We start from the raw sequence: 22,651 nt of genomic DNA, 5'->3' as shown, positions 1-22,651 counted from the left end.
TTAAGCTAATTTACATCTAACTTAATTTATTTTTACTTATTAGTACAACCAACATCAGCTGTGTTTCAAAACAGATGCAAGTTTTCATTTAACCCATGAGTTATTTCCCTTGAATCTTTGAGATTTTATTTCCCTATTTGAATTTCATAGATGAAGATGGTTATGTTTTATGCTTCCAAAAATCCAAAATATGGTCAACTTTCAGGAAAATCGTAACAACATGGGATATTTGGTGTATTTTAAAAAGTATGTGACTAAACCCTCCGCCCGGCAATGTGTTTTTTAACTTGGCAACACCGGGTATATACAGCTAGTATATATATGAAGTTTCCAGGGGAAGACAATGGAAGTAGTCCCAACTCTCTACAATACCTTCTATGCATTGAATATCTACGTGCCCCACTTTTAAATGACCTATTTTTAGACAAGAGATAAGAATATAAAAGTTACTTTCAATCATGAAAATGTTCATTTATACACACACGTGTTTATTAGGGAAAGTTGGATAAATAGTTACAAATGAAAATATACATAGTGTGTATATATGTGTATTATAAGTTATATATATATATATGTGAGTATTTGGCAGCGTGGCATTATGTATGTGTGTTGGTTTACCTTGTTCTTATTAGTATGCATATAGCTGTAACATTTCGTTTCTGTTCACTTGACTCTTGTTAGTGTGTAGGAATGTGGACGCTCAAGGTGAAAAATGCTAAAATGTTTCTAAATTCTGGGGTTTGAAACGATTTCCATTGATTTAAAATATTTTTGAGTTCACACGTTTCTGCGAAAACCAACTTGATAAAGAGGGAAAACCTCAACAAAGCAGAGAAAGCAAGAGGGTAGCAATTAAAGCCACTTGCTTTTAAACATTTGTTGAAATCACTTAGTAATTCACTCACCACACAAATGAAAGTTTAAATGCAAGATTCACTCTTCTATTTTTCTCCTAGACCAAAAAAGAAAACAGTCATTTTCAGATGCGCCCTTGTTGTATAAAAGAGTAAAAGAGTGGTTGTTGCATTTTGTTTCTAAGTTCGTACTGATGTGTTACTTCTTGGGGTTTGAAACAATGTTCATTGGTTTAAAATATTTTGGAGTTAACACCTTCCTGTGAAAACTAACTTGATGAAGAGGGAAAATCTCAACAAAGCAGGGGGAAAAAAAGGGGAGAAATAAAAGCTATTTGCTTTTTAGCGTTCATAGAATTCACTTGCCCATTAAGTCAACCACATGTTCATTAAGTAAAAATTAAACGACCCCAAAATTATTGGATTTTAATGCGTAAAAAAAAAAAAAAAAAAAATCAACCTCCACAAATAATCCACTACAATCACAATTAAATATAAGAAACTCATTAATGTACATAAAAGAAAAAAGTGGGATGATATTGATCTGATTAAAGTATTGTTATAATTAGAGGTCAATTCGTTGACCTCTAATTATAAAAATTATAACAGTTATAGATGTGAAAGTTGTGTTCATTGCTTGAAATAACAGTAAAGTCAAAACATCTTATCTATATATTAACATGATAGTGTGCATGTGTGTGTGTGTGTCTGTGTGTCTGTGTGTTTTATTTTCTGTATCATGCCTACATCCGGGTTGTTTAATTATTATGTACTTCCATTTCTTGTAATAAATAATTTTACCAAGAATTTCTCATAAGTTTTGGTTTCGGTTTTTATTATAGCTAATGGCACTCCAATAATCTATTTTTTTTAAAATAATTTTATCAAGAATTCTTCATAAGTCGTGGTTTCGTTTTCGATTTTAGTTGATGGCTCTTTAGTAATCCATTTTTTTTTATAAATACTTTTATTAAGAATTCTTCATAAGTTTTGGTTTTGGTTTCGATTATAGCTGAAGGAACTGAACTTATGTTGTACTTAAAAGTCACCACTTATCAAGGTCCAAAGGCCCCTCGAGGATAAGGGTTAATGAATGTAAGGTGGCAGTGTAGTAATCGTTAATAGTGTAAACTGAGTAGAATTTGATTATTTATGGGAGATGGTTCAACAAGAACTTGTTTACATTGGATTTGAAAGCTACCATGTTGTATTCAACCAGATTTTGATACAATTCCCAATTCCGTACTAAATTCCAGATTCCGATACAATTACTGATTCTGATTTCGATTCTTTATAAATCTCTAAATATTTAACTATATAGTTGTTATTTCCTCCTAATCATCATAAAAACATATGTAAAATATGCAGATATTTTTTTAAAATGTAAAAAAAGTAAACTTGTTGGGGGTGGAGATGATCGATAGATTTTAGTTTTACTATTAGTAAAAAAAAATCAATAAATATTTATCATTACTACTAGCAGTGGAAGATTTTGCTTTAAACAAAATCAAATAAAAAAAAGACAATTAAAAGAATCGTTTTTGGTATTGAAAAATAGGCACAAATTTTTCTGATTCCAATACCAATTCCGATACTCCCAAAAGTTCCGATTTTACTGATTTCCAAATCTGATTAATCATCCGAACATTATTAATTTGTATATTGATTTTGAAAAATCAATATACAAATTAATAATTATTATAACTATTATTATTATTATTATATATATTTTTTTATTTCAATGATTGTTTTAATTTTAACAGAACAAATAGTTCTCTATTGCACAGTATTATTTGCTTTTCTTAAAAGAAAAAATTAGCATGTGTGTTTAAATATTACTTTTTTTAGAGACACTGCATTGATTTTCAACAAGTTATGATCTATTTCTAAATTGTAAGTGAAATGGATTTCTTTTTTATTTTCTTTACAGTCATATTCAAAGGATAAATTTGTATTGAAATTCTCTCTGATTCTCTCTCTTGCGATCTTGATCACGTGGTGCAATGGAGAATGAGGTGGCTGGTTAATTTTAATGTATCTAAAACTCTAAAACTAAGCTTCTATCTTTACATCATCAATGCTCTGATCCCCATCTGGCATCAATGGAAATGAATGGCTCTCGTCTTGGGGAGACTCTGTGTTTTGATAAGCTTCTGGGCCTGACCTTTATTCTTGATCTGAAATGGAACATGTACATCAAATCCATTGCCAAAGCTGCTGGAAAAATGGTGGGATCGTTCTACCAACATCTCACTGCTGATGTAATTCTCTATCTGTATAAGAGCCAAGTACATCTGGGCAGGAGCTGGTAGTAGCCTAGTGGGGGGGGGTATCCCTTCCCCGCAGCCCTCTTTCCCACAGAAGAGACGTTGCAAGCCTGTCTCTGCTTTATCGTTATTTTCATGGCAAGTGCTCGTCTGAGCTCCAATCTATGGCCTGACTTTCACGAAAAACACTTGTCTAGCTGAAACCATTATCAATAATTTACCCCACTCTTTATCTGTACCTAAACTTAAACGTAGATTCCATGAACAAAGCTTCCTTCTTAGAACTGCATGCCTGTGGAACTCTGTTCCGTTTTCCTGCTTTCCAATATGGTTGCCTTCAAGTCCAATGTGAACAAATTCTTGATGAGCCGTCCCCTTAAGTAATCCAATTTACCAAATTTCCAATACTAACAATTACTACGATATTATCCCATTGACTACTGTAGACTCAATAACCCTTATCCCCGAGTGGCCTCTGGGACTTAATAAGTGGTGACTATTTTGTAAAAAATAATTAAAAAAAATAATGTTAACGTTTATCTATATGAAAAAATGAGGAAGATTTTGATTCATATTTATAATAACGTTTTTTTTTTTTTTAAATCTTTTTTCACTCCAAACAAGGCACAGAGCCACTTATTCGTGAAGGGCTACTAGATGGGACCAGATTTGCAAGGATACTATTTAGGGAGTTGGGCAGCAAGATATCTGTTCACATTACACTTGAATTTCTGCATGTCAGTACAGTCAGAGAACCAGGAACATGTGAGGGAATTCCAAAGTGCAACAGTCCAAGGATAAAAGCTATTCGAGTAGAAGAATTTACAGCATCTAGAGATTTCTACAGTGTAAGGGAAGGATTTTGCTGCTTCTTGGGTTTGTTGAGAATATTGTTGTTGAGGGGGTACTAGTGCTTTGAGTTCGTTACAACCTTTGTCATCAAAATACTTGTAAAACAGACACAAGGATGTCACATTTCAGTGATTGGACAGAGGTTGGAGTTTAGTTGATAGTGCGGGACCTATAAAATTTTTATTATTTTCAATTATATGTTTCAAGTATTTCAGATAATGAAGGTTGCATGCCAAAGCCAGCTAGCATAAATTTTTTGATTTTTAAGTGTCATTTTCTATCAGCGCTGCCTCAAAAAGATTTTTTTTAATTTTATTATCACCTTCAAGGTGTAATTTCTTTTTAAAGGTGGTCACTGAGTTTCAACTAAAAAAGGCATATTTGGTTGTTGAAATGGGAAATAGGTAATGTGATTTAAATGATCTAAAAAAAATTTCATTTTTAATAAATAGTTAACAATTGGTGTTTTTCTTCTTTAGCTCAGCAGAAATAATAATTTATAAAAAATCAAATTACTCATGTAAATTCAATGATTTTATATGAATATTAGTGTGAACACTGGCAAAGAATAATTTTTGGATGAGAGGTGTACACTATTAATATTACACTAAAATTTTCTTTAAGATTGGATAATTCTTCGACTTTTGGTGGATTTTTTCAATTTCGACATATACATTTTTCAATCCATAAGTAGCCATTCTTTAATCTATGAGTATTTATTTTTCAATCTGGAGTAAGTATTAATTTTGTAATCCAGAAGTAGTCATTTTTCAATACAAGAGTATTCATTTATTAAATCTCAGAGTATTCTTTTTTTCAATCCAATACTATTCATTCTTTAATCCAGGAGTATTCATGTTTTTAATCCAAGAGTGTTCATTTTTCAATCTCCAGCAGTATTCATTTTTTTAATCCAGAGTATTCATTTTTCAATCAAGGAGTATTCATTTTTTTAAATCTAGGAGTATTCATTTTTTTATCCAGAAATAATCATTGTTTTGATCCAAGAGCATTTTTTTTTTATCTAGGAGTATTCATTTTTTTGATTCAGGAATATTCATTTTTTAATTCAGGAATATTCATTATGAAATACTCCTTGATTGAATGAAAAATGACTACACCTGGATAAAAATATGAATACTATTAGATTGAGAAATGAATACTCTTAGATTAAAAAATCTAAGAGTATTCAGGTCTCAATGCAATAGTAGTCATTTTTCAATCCAGGAGTATTCATTTTTTTAGTTATAGAACAAACTACTTCCCATTTTTGTTACTTGTCCCAAGAATAACCTTCATTTTAATCACACATTTCAAAATGAATACAAATCATGTCTTACCTTTAATAAACAAGTTGGTCCCTTCCAGGTAACCAGCGTCGCTGTTCAACGGCAGAGGTGTATTAGACGATTCCAGATAGATGTTCACCAATGAAATGTCGATGTTGAGATGCTCCAGTTGGGGAGATAATAACTCTCTGCAAGAAGAAAATTAAGATTAACTACTTTACTAAAAAGAGGAGAGAGAGGTGATTCAATCGTAACTTTCAAAAATGATGCTGCAAAGTTACTCCCTTCCTCCAAATTAGTTTCCTCAGTTTGGAAACTTGTTACAATTTTAAATAATAACTTAGATATCTGTCGTTATTTTTTTTAAGAATAACTTGGATAATGTAAAGGACATAATTCATATTTTCATTTGGATGTTAAAAAAGGACATTATTCATCAATTTTCCCCGTCTCTATTTTATTTATCTCCTATTCAATGCAAGGTCAAGTGTGGACACAAGGACACAAAGTCAAGTGTGGGTTTGAAAAGACATTGCACTAGAATTAGTACAAAAAATGCTCGAATATCTCGGTCAGAATTTCCCAATAAGAGCACCTCAGGCAATTAGCAAAGAGAAGCGATTAGTTTAGTTGATATATTATCTATATATCTATAAAAGTGAGAATGTGTGAGTGTCTGTGAGGACAACTCTCAACCTATATACTCAATGAATTTTTGATCTACAGACTTGAAATTTGGTATATAGGGTATTCAGACAAGTGAAAAACTTTTTAATGGATTTCCATCCGAAAAAAGGGCTGCTAAGGGGTCAAAATTATTTCATGGGGGTCATCGGATTTTTTATTTGTTTGTCAACTGTTTCATGACTGTGCATGCATGAATTGTTCACATGACAGCTTCCTTCTGTTCAAAATAAGTAGGTTTTAAAACACTTTTTAAAGTCGTGGCAAGCTGGCCTAATGGTTATTGTACTTGAGTCACTGTCTTTAGATTTTGGTTTCGATCTCAGCTTAAGCATTTTTTTTTTTTTTACTTACAAGAAGTGAATTATTTAGAAAACACATGCACACACATGTCTCAGTTTCTTTCTATTTTTTTTTCTTACTTCATTTTTTTTAAAAAAGAATTTAACATTATGTTTAATACCGGGCAACGCTAGGTACATCCACTAGTATATTATATTGGAGAGCTGACCTCCTAAGACTGAACACGACCATATAGCAATGACTGTTTTCTTTTTTGGTCTAGGAGAAAAATATAATAGCAACAAAATAACTGTTGGACTGATGTCGAGGGTGTATCTCTGGCTGGTAAGAACAATACAATTATATAATCACTTGTGTGTACCTGTGTGTGTGTGTCTCCTGCCTATACATGACTTATATACATTATTTTTTTCAATTTACTATTCGTCTGATATGTATTGAAACAAACAAAAGTACTGATCCAGAATCTGATCTAAGTTATGTGTCATATCTTTATGATAAGCATTCAGAAAAGTTGGTGGAAAAAGCTGATACGAACACTGCCAGATCATAAATTCAAAATGCTGAAAACAAAATTTTAACACAAGAAGATAAAACTTACCAAAAGTTTAATTATATGAAAGTAAATTTTTTTTTTCAAGAAAAGTATGTTAAAAATTATTTTCAAAAACTGTTTTAAAGAAATTACTTTTTTTTTTTAAAAGATGCAAACATGGAAAAAAATATGAGTGAAAATAAAAAGTTTTTTTTTTTTTCATGGAAAATATCTTAGAAGATTTTTTTTTTTGCAAGAAAAGTTTCAATTAAAGAATTTTTTTGTAAAGACAAAAGTAATTTTTTGTGAAAACTATGATCGAAAACATCTTTTTTTTCAAGAATAGTACCAGTGATTTTTTTTTTCCCCAATTAACGAAAACATCATCTGCTAACAGGTGATTGTTGATTGGATAATCACGTCGGCTTTTTCCAGCTGCTTTTCTAGCAGCTTACTATAAACTGCCGGAAGATGCTGACACAGTCATGGATCGTTCTAGATCATCATCTAAAGAAATAATAAAAACTTTATTTCTTTTTGACAAACTTTCACAAAAAAACACTCGACTAGTTACAATAACTATCAACAATTTCCCCCACTCTCTATCTGTGCCTAAATCTAAATGTAGATTCCATGAACAAAGTTTCTCTTCTAGAAGTGCCCACTTGTGGAACATTGTTCCACTGCCCTGCTTCCCAGCCGATTACAATATGGTAGCCTTCAAGTCCAATGTAAACAAATTCTTGTTAAGCTGTCCCCTTAAATAATCCAAATTCTACCCAATCTACAACATTAATGATTACTATACTACCACCTCACATTCATTAACTCTTATCCTTGAGTGCCCTTCCGGCCTTGATATGAAGTGCCTTCAATAAGTTTCCAGACTTTTTTTGTATGGACACTTTTATTCATAGAACACACATGAACCGCTAGCTCCCCTTCAAAATAATCTCCTCCAGTTGCAATGCCCTTGTTGTACCGTTCTAACAACTTTTGGAAGGCCCCTTGGAAATCTTCTTGTGTGAGTGCGTCAATGACCCTCGTCACAGCCTCTTTCATCTCCTCAATTGTCTCATAACGAGAAGCCTCTAAGGTTTTCCTTGAGCTTGGGGAATAACCAAAAGTCACAGGGAGCAAGGTGTGGACTATAGGGAGGGTGAGGAACTGTCTTGATGCCAATCTTAGTCATGACAACATCTTCCTGATCTTCTCTGACAAACTTCGCACAAATCTTCCACATCTTCAGTTCCTCGCAAACAATTGTGTGTACAGTTCCCACACTGACATCAAACTGTGCACTTATTGTCTCTATAGACACATGGCAGTCCTTATTCATAAAATTCTTTTTTTGGCCAATCAACTCTGGTGTTCTGACTTTCTTACTTCACCCACACATCTCATCATCTCTTTCAGGCTGCCTGCCTTCCTTGAATCTCTTATACCACTCAAAAATTGATGCTCGATTCATGCAAGATGGTCAAAAAGCAGTCTTAAACATCTGATACGTTTCTGTGGCATTTTTCTCAAGTTTAAAACAGAATTTTATTGCATATCGTTCTTTTAAAGTGCCCTCACATCCAGATTGCATTTTTGAGATTCACCAGCTGTGATAATCAGGCTTTATTAGGGTGTATTCCAATTCCTGCGGTAGCTGTTTATTTGAACCTGAAATCATGAAAATTTGTCAGTTATCTCATAAGAACAGTTAATTTTCAAGAGTCTACAACAATTTTAAATGCTTGTACGAAAAACGTCTGGAAATTTATTGAAGGTACCTCATAAGTGGTGACTCCTTTGTAAATTAAAAAAAATAACTTTAAAAATGTTTTTGATTGTTTTTTAAACTCCCTGAAATGTTATTACAGCTTCCTGGTAGGTAAAGCAAGTTATTTATACATTTAAGAATAGGGGAGATAATAACCCCTTACAAAGAGATAATTAGTATTACCTGCTTCACTAGAGACATGATATGAAAGTGATTGAATTTAAATTTTCCAAATTGATGGTACAAGGTAACTCCAACCCTCAAATGCCAATCATGGAATCAATAACAAAGTTCACAATCCATTTTGAATTCCAACTATATATATATATATATATATATATATATATATATATATATATATATATATATACTAGCAGTCCCGTCCGGCTTTGCTTGGGCCCTATGTACTTTTCATAACTTTATGTGAATATGTATATATATATATATATTAAAAAGTTTGACTCATGTCCAGGTAACCTACATCTAAAATTTCAAGTGTTTAGACTCAAAATTGGCAGAGGAGTTTGGTAGAGTCTGCAAAGGTCAACTTTGACCTCTTAGCAGCCAAATTTTCACCCAGAAACTGATTAAAAAGCTTTCTGCACGTTTGAATACCTTTTATGTAAAATTTACAAAGGTTTAGACTCAAAATTGGCTGAGTAGTTTGCTAGAAACCAAAAAAGTCAAATCTTTTGAACTTTGACTTCTTTGAAGCCAAATTTTTGGCCAAAAACCAATTAAAAAGCTTGCCCTATGTGTGAATACACTTTATGTAAAATTTCCAGTGATTAGACCAAACATTGGCTGAGTAATTTGGTAGAGACCACAGAGGTCAAATTTTTTTAAACTTTGACCCCAATTTTGACCCTTAAACATTTATAGTTTTGGGCTCAATCAAATTAAAAAGTTTGATCCATGCCCAAGTAAAATTTCAAGTGTTTAGACCAAAAATTGGTGGAGGAATTTGGTAGAGTTTTCAAAGGTCAAATTGTTGAACTTTTGATCCCTTGACAGCCAAATTTCTGGCCGAAAACCGATTAAAAAGATTTTCCCAAATCTGAATACCCCTTATATCAAATCTCGAGTCTGTAGACTGAAAATTGACAGAGTAGTTTGGTAGGGAAATGTACACACACCAACACACATACACACACACACACACACACACACACACACACACACACACACACACACAATTTCACTTTTATATTAATATAGATTTGGTCTATGTCTAACTTATCTACAAAGTTTCAGCCATGAATGTATAAGTCTTTGTTGTTATCATCATTCAATATTCTCTAAATATGCGCTGCAAAATATATACTTATATATAAAAGACACTGTGTGTGTGTGTGTGTGTGTGTGTGTGTGTGTGTGTGTGTGTGTGTGAGCTCGTTCCCTATGGACTCTGAAACAGCTGAATAGATTTTTTTTAGAATTTCATACAGATGTACTTTATGTATCTGGGAGTGTTCTTGTTTCTCCCAGTGCACTTAGAACTAAACAGAGCTTCCATGAGCAAAGTTTCTTTCCTAAAATTGCCTGTCAGTGGAACATGATACCAAGGGGGTTCTTCTCTACTGACTTCAATGTTGCCCTTTTTAAGTCCCATGTAAACAAATTCTTGATAGGTTAGTAATTTTTAAAATTACGTGTTAGGTTGTAATTTAATTAAATCATCGTTTACATTTTATCAAGACACATGGTTTTATTTTTATACTAGCAAGGAGGGAAGCGCCAGGCCTTACCCAGTCGTAAAATACACTTAAATACATTTTAATTTGTGCAGATTTCATATTTATTATTATAGAGCCAATTCTCTATTGAGTATTATATTGTACCTAATATATAATACTGATTTCAAAAGTTCCAAATAAAAAATATTACTTGGACACTATCAGCTAGAATTGAAACTAAAACATCTAGCACTCCAGGTGCGCTCCCTACTGTTTGAGCTATCGACAGATAGAAATATGTCGGCAAGTTGAAATGAACATTTCAACTTGCCGACATCTTTCTATATGCGTTATTTATCTATCCAAACAAAGATTTTACTCGTCATAAACCATCCTTAGTTTATAATTACTATTTCCTGTTAATTACAGTGTTATGTGATCAGTAGTTTAAGAGTTTATCGGTTAAATATTTGCACAGACATACACATACATACATCTACCGTTTTATTTATATAGATTGTGAACAGGAATTGAGCATTTTGCATGCAACCAGTTTTTCTTATTAATTTATTTTATGAGATTGCAATTCTTGGTTTCCTGAATTTTCCAGCCACCGCTGAGACACGGATCCGGCTAGGACATTAATAAATGGCAAAATAATGGACAGCCAAGCTAATCTATATATCTATAAATGTGAAAGTATTTCTGTGTGTGTGTGTGTGTGTGTGCGTGTGTGTGTATGTCTGTCTGTGTACATTTCCTTACGCAATAACTCTGTCAATTTTTAGTCTACAGACTCGAAATTTGATATACAGGGGTACTGAGATTTGGGAAAGTCGATGTGACCGGTTTTCGGCCAGAAATTTGGCGATTAAGGGGTCAAAGTTCAACGATTTGGCCTTTGAAAACTCTACCAAACTCCTCCGACAATTTTGGGTCTACACACTTGAAATTTTAGATATAGGTTCCTTGGACATGGATCTAACTTAATAATTTGATTTAAACCCAAAACAATAAATTTTAAGGGATCATAATAGGGGTCAAAGTTAAAAAAAATTGACCGCTTTTTTTTTTTTTTTTTTTTTTGCTTGACATACACCTCCAAATACCTGGGCAACGCCGGGCTGAAATGCTAGTTAAATATAAATCGCTTCTTTTTTATTTTTATTTTTTTCCAAGTTTACAAAAATCTAAGGGAGATAACTCTATTGTTAACAAATTTCATCTTAAGCGTTATCTTTTCCTGACTACGGGGGATAATATCATCATCAAAATCAAGTCACCACAAGAAGTACATATTTTAATGTTATCGTAAGTCGATGTTACACATTTTTGTTGAAGAGAAAAAATCTACTTATTGACGGCTTCCAGTTTTGACATCAGTCATTGACAAACGGTAAACTTTTCCTTTGTATTTTAGGTCAGATTTTGGGAGTGGGTGGGCAGGGGTCAATTAATAGTATATTTTCTATTTTTATAATAATATCAGACCCGTTTTTATAATTGGAAATTTGTATTTTTTTTTTTTTTCGTTATAAATAATTAAATCAAACTTCTTTTTTGAGGGGTATTCTACTGTTTTAGGCGATTACGCGTTGTTTTATAACCTTGCAATTTGGAAAATAAATTTGGTTTAATCTCTTAATGAAATGGTTATAATCTAGTGAAATTCAATTTCATATTATAAAACCGGAAGCAGGCATGGTTCAATTTTGCTTTAAACAGGAACATTCATTTCGAATGCGCCCCTGTTTTATCAAAGAATCCACTGTTCATTTTATATACTGGGCCCTCTGTTCACACCCACTCACACAATATATATATATATTATCTTGAGTTGAGCATAAGCGATGCTTTTTGTGTAAACAAATCGAGCTTAGGCATTCGGACAATGTCAAAACATTCACTGCCTGCACATCAGCTGCTGATTGGTCCTTATTGAAATGAAGTGTTTGAGTTTCATATCAAAGATTTTTATTATTCTAAGCAAGACAAAGAATACTTTAGAAATTTAATCTCCTTAACCTATAGGGTTTCGATGTCTACCATCTCATCAGAGGAGGGAAAATATTAGCAAATATTTATAAAGGTATGTACCCTATTTGCTAAAGTCAGTGAGACATGGAAAGTCAAAGTCAAAATAATTAATTAGTCGGAAAGAGAAAGAGAGAGGAAGAGAGAGGGGGAGAAAGAGAGAGAGAAACACAATTTAAGACTGTAAATTATATTTTACATTAATTTATTGTTCGACAGGATGCTCAAATAAGATATATTGAAATTTCCTTAATCTGCAGAGTTTCAGAGAAATGCCTTTTTCTCATCAGAAGAAAGATATTAGCAAATGATTATTACAGTGTTGTGGATGCACCCCTCTCACTAGAAATAATGAATTATTCCATGACGGCACTTCCGTATATGACTAGAAGCAGTTGACGAGAGAGTCGGTGACAGACACGTGAAGCGGATGATCATTCACAACTAGTACTGCCATGAGCAAAGATATTGTTCAATTCACATTTTTTACGTGTTTTGTTAATACATATTTATTTTATTGTTCATGTGTATTTCTCGTCATTTATTCAACCACTAGCACCATAGCATATAGCAAAGCTATGAATTTGCTTGTACTAGCATGAATTGAAACAACATCACATGAAAACTTGTCATAAATGCAAAGAAAAGTTTTTAGTGCAAAGAGTTCATGAAATGAAAAATAAAAAGATAAATTTTGAAAAATCCAGATGAAAGGATATGAAGAGGTTAAGTATTTTCAAGACGAAATGATGACAAGAGTCAATGTTACTATTACTACAAGATAGAAGAAATTTCGTTTTGAAAATACTCTTAAAGGATCCAACCATCCTCTTAAATGATCCAACCATCCTCTTAAATGATTGAGCCCTACCCAAATTCCACCATTACTGATCATGTTGTCTCACCATCTACCTAATATTTAACCCTTATCCGGGGTCTTGATAAGTAGTGACCTCCTAAGTACAACAAAAATAAATAAATAAAAATTAGCGTTTGCCCATAACTCCCCTCCCCCCAGAAAAAAACAAAAATAAACAAGTGAAGCATACATGGTCCCCCGTAAGAGCACAGTGAGATATAAAAAAATGACCAAGTTCAGCATTGCCCCACACCATTTATCCTTAAAAGTCCCCAAGGCCTTAACACATTTAAATTTGAGTTCAGCATCATGCAAAACTGCTAAATAGACATACACAGAAAATTTTGGACAAATATGGTAAAATAGTCCCAAAAATGGAGTGTTTTTATTAGCCCTAAAAGAGCCCCTGGGGCACATCCAAGATTTATCACGAAGTATAGACAAACAAAATTATATAGAAATCAGTTAGTTACAACTTTTCAGAAAGTTTTATAAAAATCCAAGGCATCAATTTTTTTAATAAGCATAAAAGTGTCAGTTTTAGCAATTTTAACCCAAAATGTACACCTAGGAGGGGGGGGGGCAAACTAGAGTTTTCCCGGAAAATCTGTTCTGTTACTTTTTTACTCATATCATGTTTAATGTTTGTGCAAAATTTCCAAAAATTCCAACTTGTAGTTATTGAGAAAAGTGCAAACGGACAAGGGTGAATTTACAGGTTCACGCCTCTTTTGTCGGGGGGGAGCAAAAAATAAAAATTATGATCTAAGGGCCTGTAACGAATTAATTAAGCGAGAATGTAAGTCGACTGATATAAGATGTGAGTAATTGCCTCGGAAAAATCACGTCACATGATTTTATTTTATTTTTTTTTTGGGACAGTGTAATCTGATACTATGTACCCCCCCCCGCTCCCCGTTTGAAACGACTGGGAGATATTTTATCAATAACTTTTTCTAATGGAAATTAGCATATTTTTTTCATTATGCCCACTCCCTCCCACTGAAGCATCCGATTTTTTAAATTTAGAAACAAGAAAATATTTAATAGTACATTCTGTCTGAAATTACAAGGCGCTATTTTATAAATAGACTAGCGGGGGTACCCGGCGTTGCCCGAGTGTTTGTTTTCGGGACGGGGGGGGGAGTTTAAAAAAATGTTATGGTAGGTAAATAGGAAGGATCAAACCCGGAGTCATGAGTAAAAGTAGGAAAATAAAGTGTGAAAAAAAACAAAAAAAAAACATCTGCAACGTTAACAGTTCGGCCACCAAGAAAAGTCCATTCCAGTTGTTTAGGAAAAAAAAAAAAAAAAAAAACGACTACGGTAGGTCGGCGCGAACGTGAAAATATAATGTGAATTGTCCAGCACGCTAACCACTATGCCACAGAGCACTGCAGCTTAGTTTAGTGATTTTAAATAACTTCACATGAAAGAACTACGAAGCCAAACCGGTGTTCTCTTCTCAACTGTTCCTTGTGAACGATCCCCAAACGGTGTTAAGTGGTGGCAGGGGGAGGAGGAATTTATTAGAGAGAAAATATTTTACCACTTCCATTGATCTTAACCGATTTTGGCCGTGACTTCTCAGCAGAAAAAGTATAGAAATCTAAGATTATCGAGGAATTATAGAAATAATAAGCCTATAACACACCTCAGATATTGTTCTGCCGTTTGTGCATATTATATTTGCATGAAATATCTTGATTTTTAATCCTATTAAGGTCAAAATCCGACGGGAAAAAATGAGTTCATTTTATTTATATAGAGATTAAAAAAAAAAGAACAAAACACAATTAAATCTAAATTATTTTGGACAAACCAAACAAAATTTACAGAATACAGACCATACTGAAATAGTAAAGTTATTATTCAGAAACCTATTGTGGAGGAGGGGGCATTGTTAATTACTGTGCTTTCACCTAACAATTTAACAAACTGCCCTTTTTTCTAATCGAAAGGATCTTTTAAAGTTTATTTTATTTTATTTTGGTTTGACTTTTAAAATCAATAAGAGAGAAATCAATTAAGAATAAAAAGTTAAATATTGTCTTGTTTCTAAATTAAAAAAAAAAAACGGATGTATTGGTCATCATCTCAGTGAAAAAAACTTATCACAAAGTGATAAAGTAAAAAAAGTCTATTAATAAAATAACATTCATTAATTTCAGAAGCACATACTTATTCTTACCTCCCACCGTCAAAATAAATAGATAAATAAATAATCACAAAATATAAATTTTAGGAGGTTAGAAATTTGGTGCTGCCTGCTCAACTAAACCAGAACTAAATGGTCTATTGCAAAATCAATAGATAATTGTGAAGACTAATACCTCAAATATTATCTTCGATTGTTTGTTTTTTCTCATCCTTGTATTCACCATTATGTTTTTTTGCATTGATATCAATCATTCATAAATATCCACATTACTTAAATTAATTAAACAAATTTAAAAATAGTTTCTCTGCAAAAAAACAATTTTCCAGTAATTTGAGGTAAGTTATCTCCCTTGATATGATAAGTTTCCATGTTGAACTAAGTTAAAATTTGGATTAATGCCAGGGAATATTAAGTAAATCAAAATTGGGTCGGAGTGAAAAAAAAAAAAAAAAAAAAAAAACGTAAAATATTTTAACAAGCCGTACGTACCGACGTCATACAATTAATAATGACCTTTGTTTTGTTTTGTTTTTTAATTTTTTATTCTTATTTAAAAAAAAAAACTGACACACAGGAATTTCAGTGTCAAAGTGACTCTGGCGACTGGCAATAAAACTACTTATTTCCTGTACGAGGAGGTAATGCTTGGGATTATGCACTTCCTAGGACTGAACAGACTGATACCACATGACAATAAAGAAGGACCTGATTGTTCAAATTAACCCTTACATTACTGTCAATGCATAACCTTGGCTGATATAACAAATGGCGAATTTGTTGATTGAGAGAGAAAGAAAGAATGTAAGGGAGATAACTATAATTTTTTTTAATATGAATTATCTTTTCCTGGCTGGAAACTCCAATGAATGCCGATGATCACAAAATGAATACATTATTTTTATTTAAATCTTAGTGGAAATGTATTATTTTGCTTAAACAAAAAATACCTTTACTACTTATGGTTTAAAAAGAATGAAAAATATGCTTGAATTTATTTTTGCTTTTTTATGAAAATAAAGCATCGTAATTTGTAACAATTAAAAAAAAAATATTTTTACAGGAACATTACGAAAAAAGCCCCTAAATTCCGTATTAATGAATTCGATATAACTCTAAGAATAAATTTCTCGAACTACCGATATTATCATTGAATTAAGCATTGTTTATTTAATATTTTCACACAAAAAAAATTATAATTGCAAAAAGATATTTCTACGTTTTTTTGAATTACAGGTTTCGCATAATTTTTATATGTATGAGTCTAATATTTTCCTTGCTTGCATGAATGTGAGACTTTCAGCGTAACATAATTTTTATATAATCTTGAAAAAAAAAAAATTATCTAAAAACAGAAACAAAGAAAAATAATTAAATTAAAAAATGGTAAAAATTAGACCAACGTTCACGATAGGAATATAAAAATACACAGCTGGGAGAAAAAAAAGAAAAACAGCATCCACTGCCTCATTTCAACTACCTGACGTCATTTTTAGACTGACTTTCAACTGTCTAATATTTTGGGCTTCCGTATAATCCATGTGATGAGGACTTTGTTTTCTTTCGGTTGAACGAAGCGAGAATCTCTCGCTTTTGGGAGCTAATTAAGTTATTTTTTGTACAAACAAGCTGTTTTTTTTTTAAATTATTTAATTCAGTATCTTAGGATTTTACTTTACTAATTATCTTTGAAATAGACCCAGAAAATTAATATTTATCTCTAAAAGGAGTTTTACAATGAATTTATTTAACTTCAAAATTTAGCTGAATTAGTTAGCTCGCCGTGAAAACATTTTTCATAACTTTTTTTTTCACGTGTACAAATATTTTTTTTCCTTGTAGAAATTAAGTTTAGTCTTTAATCTTTCAAATCCAATCAAAAAGTAGTCAGAAACCTACAAAAAAATTATGATAAATCGGCTTTCAAAACTATGCCCCCCCCCATCTTTATTTCACCATTTTTGCTCGTACCTACCAATATCAGCTTTCAAGTTAATCAAGTTATCTTTATTTTACATATTTAGTATTATGAAAAAAAAAAAAAAAGTCTTGTATGAATAAAGAAAAGCAATAGAAAAATTCTTTCTTTTTTTTTTTTTGTTACTTATTCAGAATACGGACCGTGCTGAAATAACAATGTTATTATTTAGAAACCTATTCTTAATATGGACGAGAGAAGGGGGTTTTCTATTTTTTTTAAAACTATTATGTACTTGCAACTAACAATTTAAACAAAAGAAGCTAAAACTTTAATTTAGTTTGAAAACCCTATAAAAAATGTAAAAAAAATAGCACGGTCCTTATTCTGCAAAAATACCTTTTTATTTTCTTTTTAAATAAAATTATCATGTTCTGAACCAAAAGTATTAAATGTGTGGATGGCAATGGAGCAAAATAATAAACAGGAAAAATTATTCCTGTTGCTGCAGAGCCATCCACAGACACGTAAATGTCCTACTAATTTACCGCAAATAGAAAACATGATACGTCACATACCATCATCAAAAGCCAACGTCACATACACACACTAGGTAATTCTGGAACTGGGCTTCCTTACTTTCATCATAAAGTGTTACACACCTCCCAGACCTCAACGCCCAACACATGTGCCCAATCCTTTACATGCTTAGGGTCATTGCTTACTAAACCAAAGGATTCTAGTTTTATGAATATGACCATGTTGTAGTCAATTGGGAAGCAGGCTCATGGTATTGTGTTTTACTGATGAGTAGTTCTTGGAAAGAAACTTTGCTCATGGCAGCGCTGTTTCGTTTTATTTACATAAAAGGAGACAGGAAAATTTTTGATAGTAGTTGTAGTAGACGAATTTTGTCGTGGATGTTTTACAAGGGGGACCATAGATTGGAGCTCAGTCGAGCAGCTACCATTAAAATAACAGTAGAGCAGAGAAAGAATAACAACATCTTTTCTGTAAGAAAAGAGATTGCAGGAAAGAGAAGAGGGCATCCCTTCACTAAATTTCCATGGTCAAGACACAAAATAGTGCTCTGAGTGGCATCACATAGGCGAGAGGATTTTTTTTTTTTTTTTTTACAAAGGAGTCACCACATATCAAAGCCCAGAGGCCACTCGAGGATAAGGGTTAATGAGGGTTTGAAAGTCAATGGGGAAATATTGTAGCAATCTTTAGTAGTGGAAATTGGTCAATTGAATTACTTAAGGAGACGGCTCATCAAGAACTTGTTCACATTGGACTCCAAGACGACTATATTGTAGTCAGCTGGAAAGCAAGAAAAACAGAACAGACGTGCAGTTCTAAGAAAGAAGCTTTGTTCATGGAATCTAAGTTTAAAAGAGAAAAAGGCACCCCTCACTAGGCTATGAAAGCAGGATAAGGTGCTTCTAGCAGCTCCTGCTCAAATGTAGCAACAATACTCCATCCATGGGAACTAAAAAATATTTAGCATAATTTGATATGAGTGTTTTTGTTTTTTTTTCACTGAGGTACCCTAACAAGACATATCGCCACTTGGATGTAAGGGGCTATTATTTGGGACCAGGTCTAGGAAAGATTAACAAGATGTTGGTTTATGCTATATTTAAACTTCTGCATATCAGTACAGTCAGGGAAGTAGGTAGCAGGAAGGGAATTCCAGTCTAGCTGTTTGAGGGAAGAAAGAAAAATTTTTGACAGTGGTTGTATCTAGAGGAGTTTTTGTTGTGAATGTTTACTAGTGGAGTCACCAATTATTAAAGCCAAGATCCGCTGCAAGAGACAGAAATGGTTATCATCTGAAAACTGAGCAATAATAAATTTTTAGATGAGGACACATAATTTATATTACTTGAATTATTTGGACTACTGTTCTCATCTAGGATATTATTCTTACAGCACAATGACCCATAGCATAACGAACAAGCCAAAATATGGTTCCTTGACTGATGCCTTGAATTACTAGGTCTAATCCTTTGTCGGGGACCCAAAAAAAAAAGCAGATTTAAGTGAAAATCCTGTTTCTTCAGAATAAAAGAATGGAATTACGCTTTTTCTGAATTCCAAAAGAGATCACTCATTCCTGAGATGACCTTGAAAACAGGAAATATTGTTGGCAGAAAAGGTCAGTCGGGTTCAAGCAAGTTATCTTCAGATTATGAACTATATTGTGAAACTCAATTGCTTCGACAGAAATTATGTTAGATGATTATTTGAGAAGATAATTCAGTAAAAGCAATGAGGCAGACAAAATCTATGGTATTTTGATAATAATTAAGCCATGAGCTTATATAAATAAGTAACTCTTTTTCTCTATATATCTTCCTTTGATTGTAACTCGGGAAGTAGCCTCCATGTTTGGAGGATGACAACACTTGCACGCAGTATACTGGATAACAATAAGGTATGATTCAAATAAAGTTTGAACTGTTGCTTACTTGTGACTAAATTAAAAGGCAACAGTTAATATGTAATATGCCACACAATGAATAAAAAGAAGTTTACTGTACTGAAACACTTTGTTCTGTGTGACTCTTTTTTGGAAGTCGCTCTAGACAAAGCATGAAGCTACTTGATTTATGTAATGGACTAAAAAGCACCAAAGATGATTATCGCAAAGACAGGAGATGCTTATTGACTTCTAAAGACCAAGGTTATAGGTAGGAGGAATGCAGCAGAAAGAGAGTTCCACAAGTTTGCCATTCTTGGAAAGAAACTACTGGAACAGAAAGATGTATTATAACAAGGTATCAAAAGAATGAATTGATGAAGACTAATCAAACGAGCTGGAACAACAGAAGCAGGAAAGAAATAAAACAAGTGAAGCATGCATGGTCGCCCATGAGTGCACAGTGAACGAGGCATAAAAAAAATTACTAAGTTCAGCATTTGCCACCCCACCCCATTTAGCCCCAAAAGTCCCCAGGGGATGTCAAATCCTGGTGAAAATGAACAAACAGTGTTTAGGCCTTAACATATGTAAATTTGGATTCCGTACATATTACATATTTGTGGATATATCAGCTAGTATGTATGTTAGTTTAATATTTTTGCAGCTGGCTTCAGAAACAGGATATATTGTAGACAAAGGGTTCAGGCAGTGAACCTTCAGATTATGAGGGATGAGTGCTTAATGGCAAAAAAATCTGAAATTGAAAGGAACTTCCCAACCGGGGAAAGGGGGATTTATAACTCCATGCTAACTTCTATTTAGAGAGGGGTGGAGTAGCGAACAGTGTTAATGCAAAAAAAAAAAAAAAGAAATAACTAGGTCCATCATTGTCTCCCACCCCCGCTCTATTTAGTCCCAAAAGTTCCCAAGACCTTAACATATTTAAATTTGAGTTCAGCACCATGCTAAACAGAAATGCACAGAAAATTTTGGACAAATATGGTAAAATAGTCCCAAAAATGGAGTGTCTTTATTAGCCCTAAAAGAGCCCCTGGGGCACACCCAAGAGTTATCGCAAAGTATAGACAAACAAAATTCTATAGAAATCAGTTAGTTACAACTTTTCAGAAAGTTTTATAAAAATCCAAGGCATGAATTTTTTTTTTAATAAGCACAAAAGTGTCAATTTTAGCCATTTTAACCTGAAAGGTACCCATGAGGAGGTGGGAGAACCAGAGTTTTCCTGGAAAATCCGTTCTGTTACTTTTTACTCATATCATGTTTTATGTTTGTGCAAAACTTAAAAAATTCCAAGGTGTAGCTATTGAGAAAAGTGTGGACAAACGAACGGACAAGGGTGAATTTACAGGTCCACCCTCCTTTTGTCGGGGGGGGGGGGGACCAAAAATTCTGAAGAACTCACACTATAATAGTACTTGTAGAAGAGACTGAGACTAGCAATATCACATTTGTGACAAAGAGGGTACAGAGAAGAAGAAAGGGTGGGGGCCAAACAAATTACAGATACGCTTCTGTGATTTATCAAGAACCCTCAAATGTGACAGAGATTCACTAGCTCAAATACGACAAGAGTGTAAAAGGTGTTCCATCCCTTGCTTTCTAACTAACTACGATATGGTCATCTTCAAGTCCAACATAAACAAATTTTTGATAAGCCATCCCCTTAAGTAATCCAATTTACCAAATTTCCACTACTAACAATTACTATAACATTTTCCCCATTGACTATTGTACATTCATTAACCCTTATCCTCGAGTGTCCTCCGGGCCTTGATAAGTGGTGACTCCTTTGTAAAAAAAAAAAAAAAAAAAAAAAAAAAAAAAAAAAAAAGTTGAAAGTAGAATTGTTTGAGAAAGTGTTTGGAATGACTGGGAGAACTGAGTTGCTGAGAATTTTATGGAAATTACATAAATTGTCTGAGATGAATCTGGTTACTTTAGAAACACATTTCGTATTAATAAAACCATCCGGCGAAAAGACACGTAAATAACATCCTTTTATATTTATCATCAAAGAACTTTCTTTTCATGCACACTCGACAGAGAAGAACAAGTCTAATAATCACTTTAAGCTCAACAAAAGACAAAGATTTCCCATAGATTTCTTTTAATTGCTCTAAGCATAATTTTATTTTTAATTATTATTATCTATGTATTAATACGATAGCACGTGGGTTCTTTTCCGTGCCACGCTTACATCCGGATCGTTTAAATGTTATGTACTTCCATTTCTTGTAATAAATAATTTTACCATGAATTCTTCATAAGTTTTGGTTTCGGTTTCGATTATAGCTGATGGCACTAATCTATTTTTTAAAAATAATTTTATCAAAAATTCTTCATAAGTCTTGGTTTCGGTTTCAATTTTAGCTGAAGGCACCTTAGTAATCTATTTTTTTTTATAAATAATTTTATCAAGAATTTTTCATAAGTTTGGGATTCGGTTTCGATTCAAGCTGATGAACCCAAGATATGGTTTTTATTTTTGAAATTGCAACTTTATAACATATAAAAATTGATAAAACATTAACTCTATAACAATATATACAAAATCTGCAAGAATTAAAATATCATGCTAACTTAGATAAATACTTTTGCAGGTTTAACAAAAGAGCTACAATAATATCAGAGCATCTCCATTTATGCTGAATATCTATAGAATGCCAACATCAATATATTACATATGAATCTGTCCCCTATGGAATTTTCACAGGTCCCGCTAGTTGTTGTTGTTGTTGTTATTATTATTATTATTATTATTATTATTAGTAGTAGTAGTAGTAGTAGTATTAGCACACATGAAATGGTGTGGTATTTAATTTCGATAACAATAAAAGTATTGTGTGGAATATTCGGAGATCCTCATTCAATCTCAGGCAATGTCGGGTCTCCCTGCTAGTATTTTATAAACTATATTTGGGGTTTCTAAAATTTTCAAAATTAACCTTATGAAATAATGTTTTCAAAGATGTGACCAAACTCTTATTTATAATTTAAGGAATTTG

General features: G+C 32.7%; 1 protein-coding gene across 6 annotated transcripts in view; it reads right to left on the bottom strand.

Moving 5' to 3' along the window:
• Positions 1–22,651, bottom strand: part of LOC145246821 (pleckstrin homology domain-containing family G member 5-like) — a 1,071,747-nt gene that overhangs the window by 433,266 nt on the left and 615,830 nt on the right. For all 6 annotated transcript variants that reach the window (XM_080108657.1, XM_080108656.1, XM_080108658.1 and 3 more), the window contains one exon: positions 5,314–5,450. In XM_080108657.1, the coding sequence (XP_079964783.1) occupies positions 5,314–5,450 (137 nt within the window). The remainder of the gene's footprint in view (positions 1–5,313; positions 5,451–22,651) is intronic.

This window comes from Euprymna scolopes, chromosome 24 (genome assembly GCF_053919585.1).
Source record: "Euprymna scolopes isolate OS-2025 chromosome 24, ASM5391958v1, whole genome shotgun sequence".
NCBI classification, from domain to species: domain Eukaryota; kingdom Metazoa; phylum Mollusca; class Cephalopoda; order Sepiida; family Sepiolidae; genus Euprymna; species Euprymna scolopes.
Note: the sequence above shows the minus strand (reverse complement) of the source record. Positions and strands in the feature narration are given on the sequence as shown.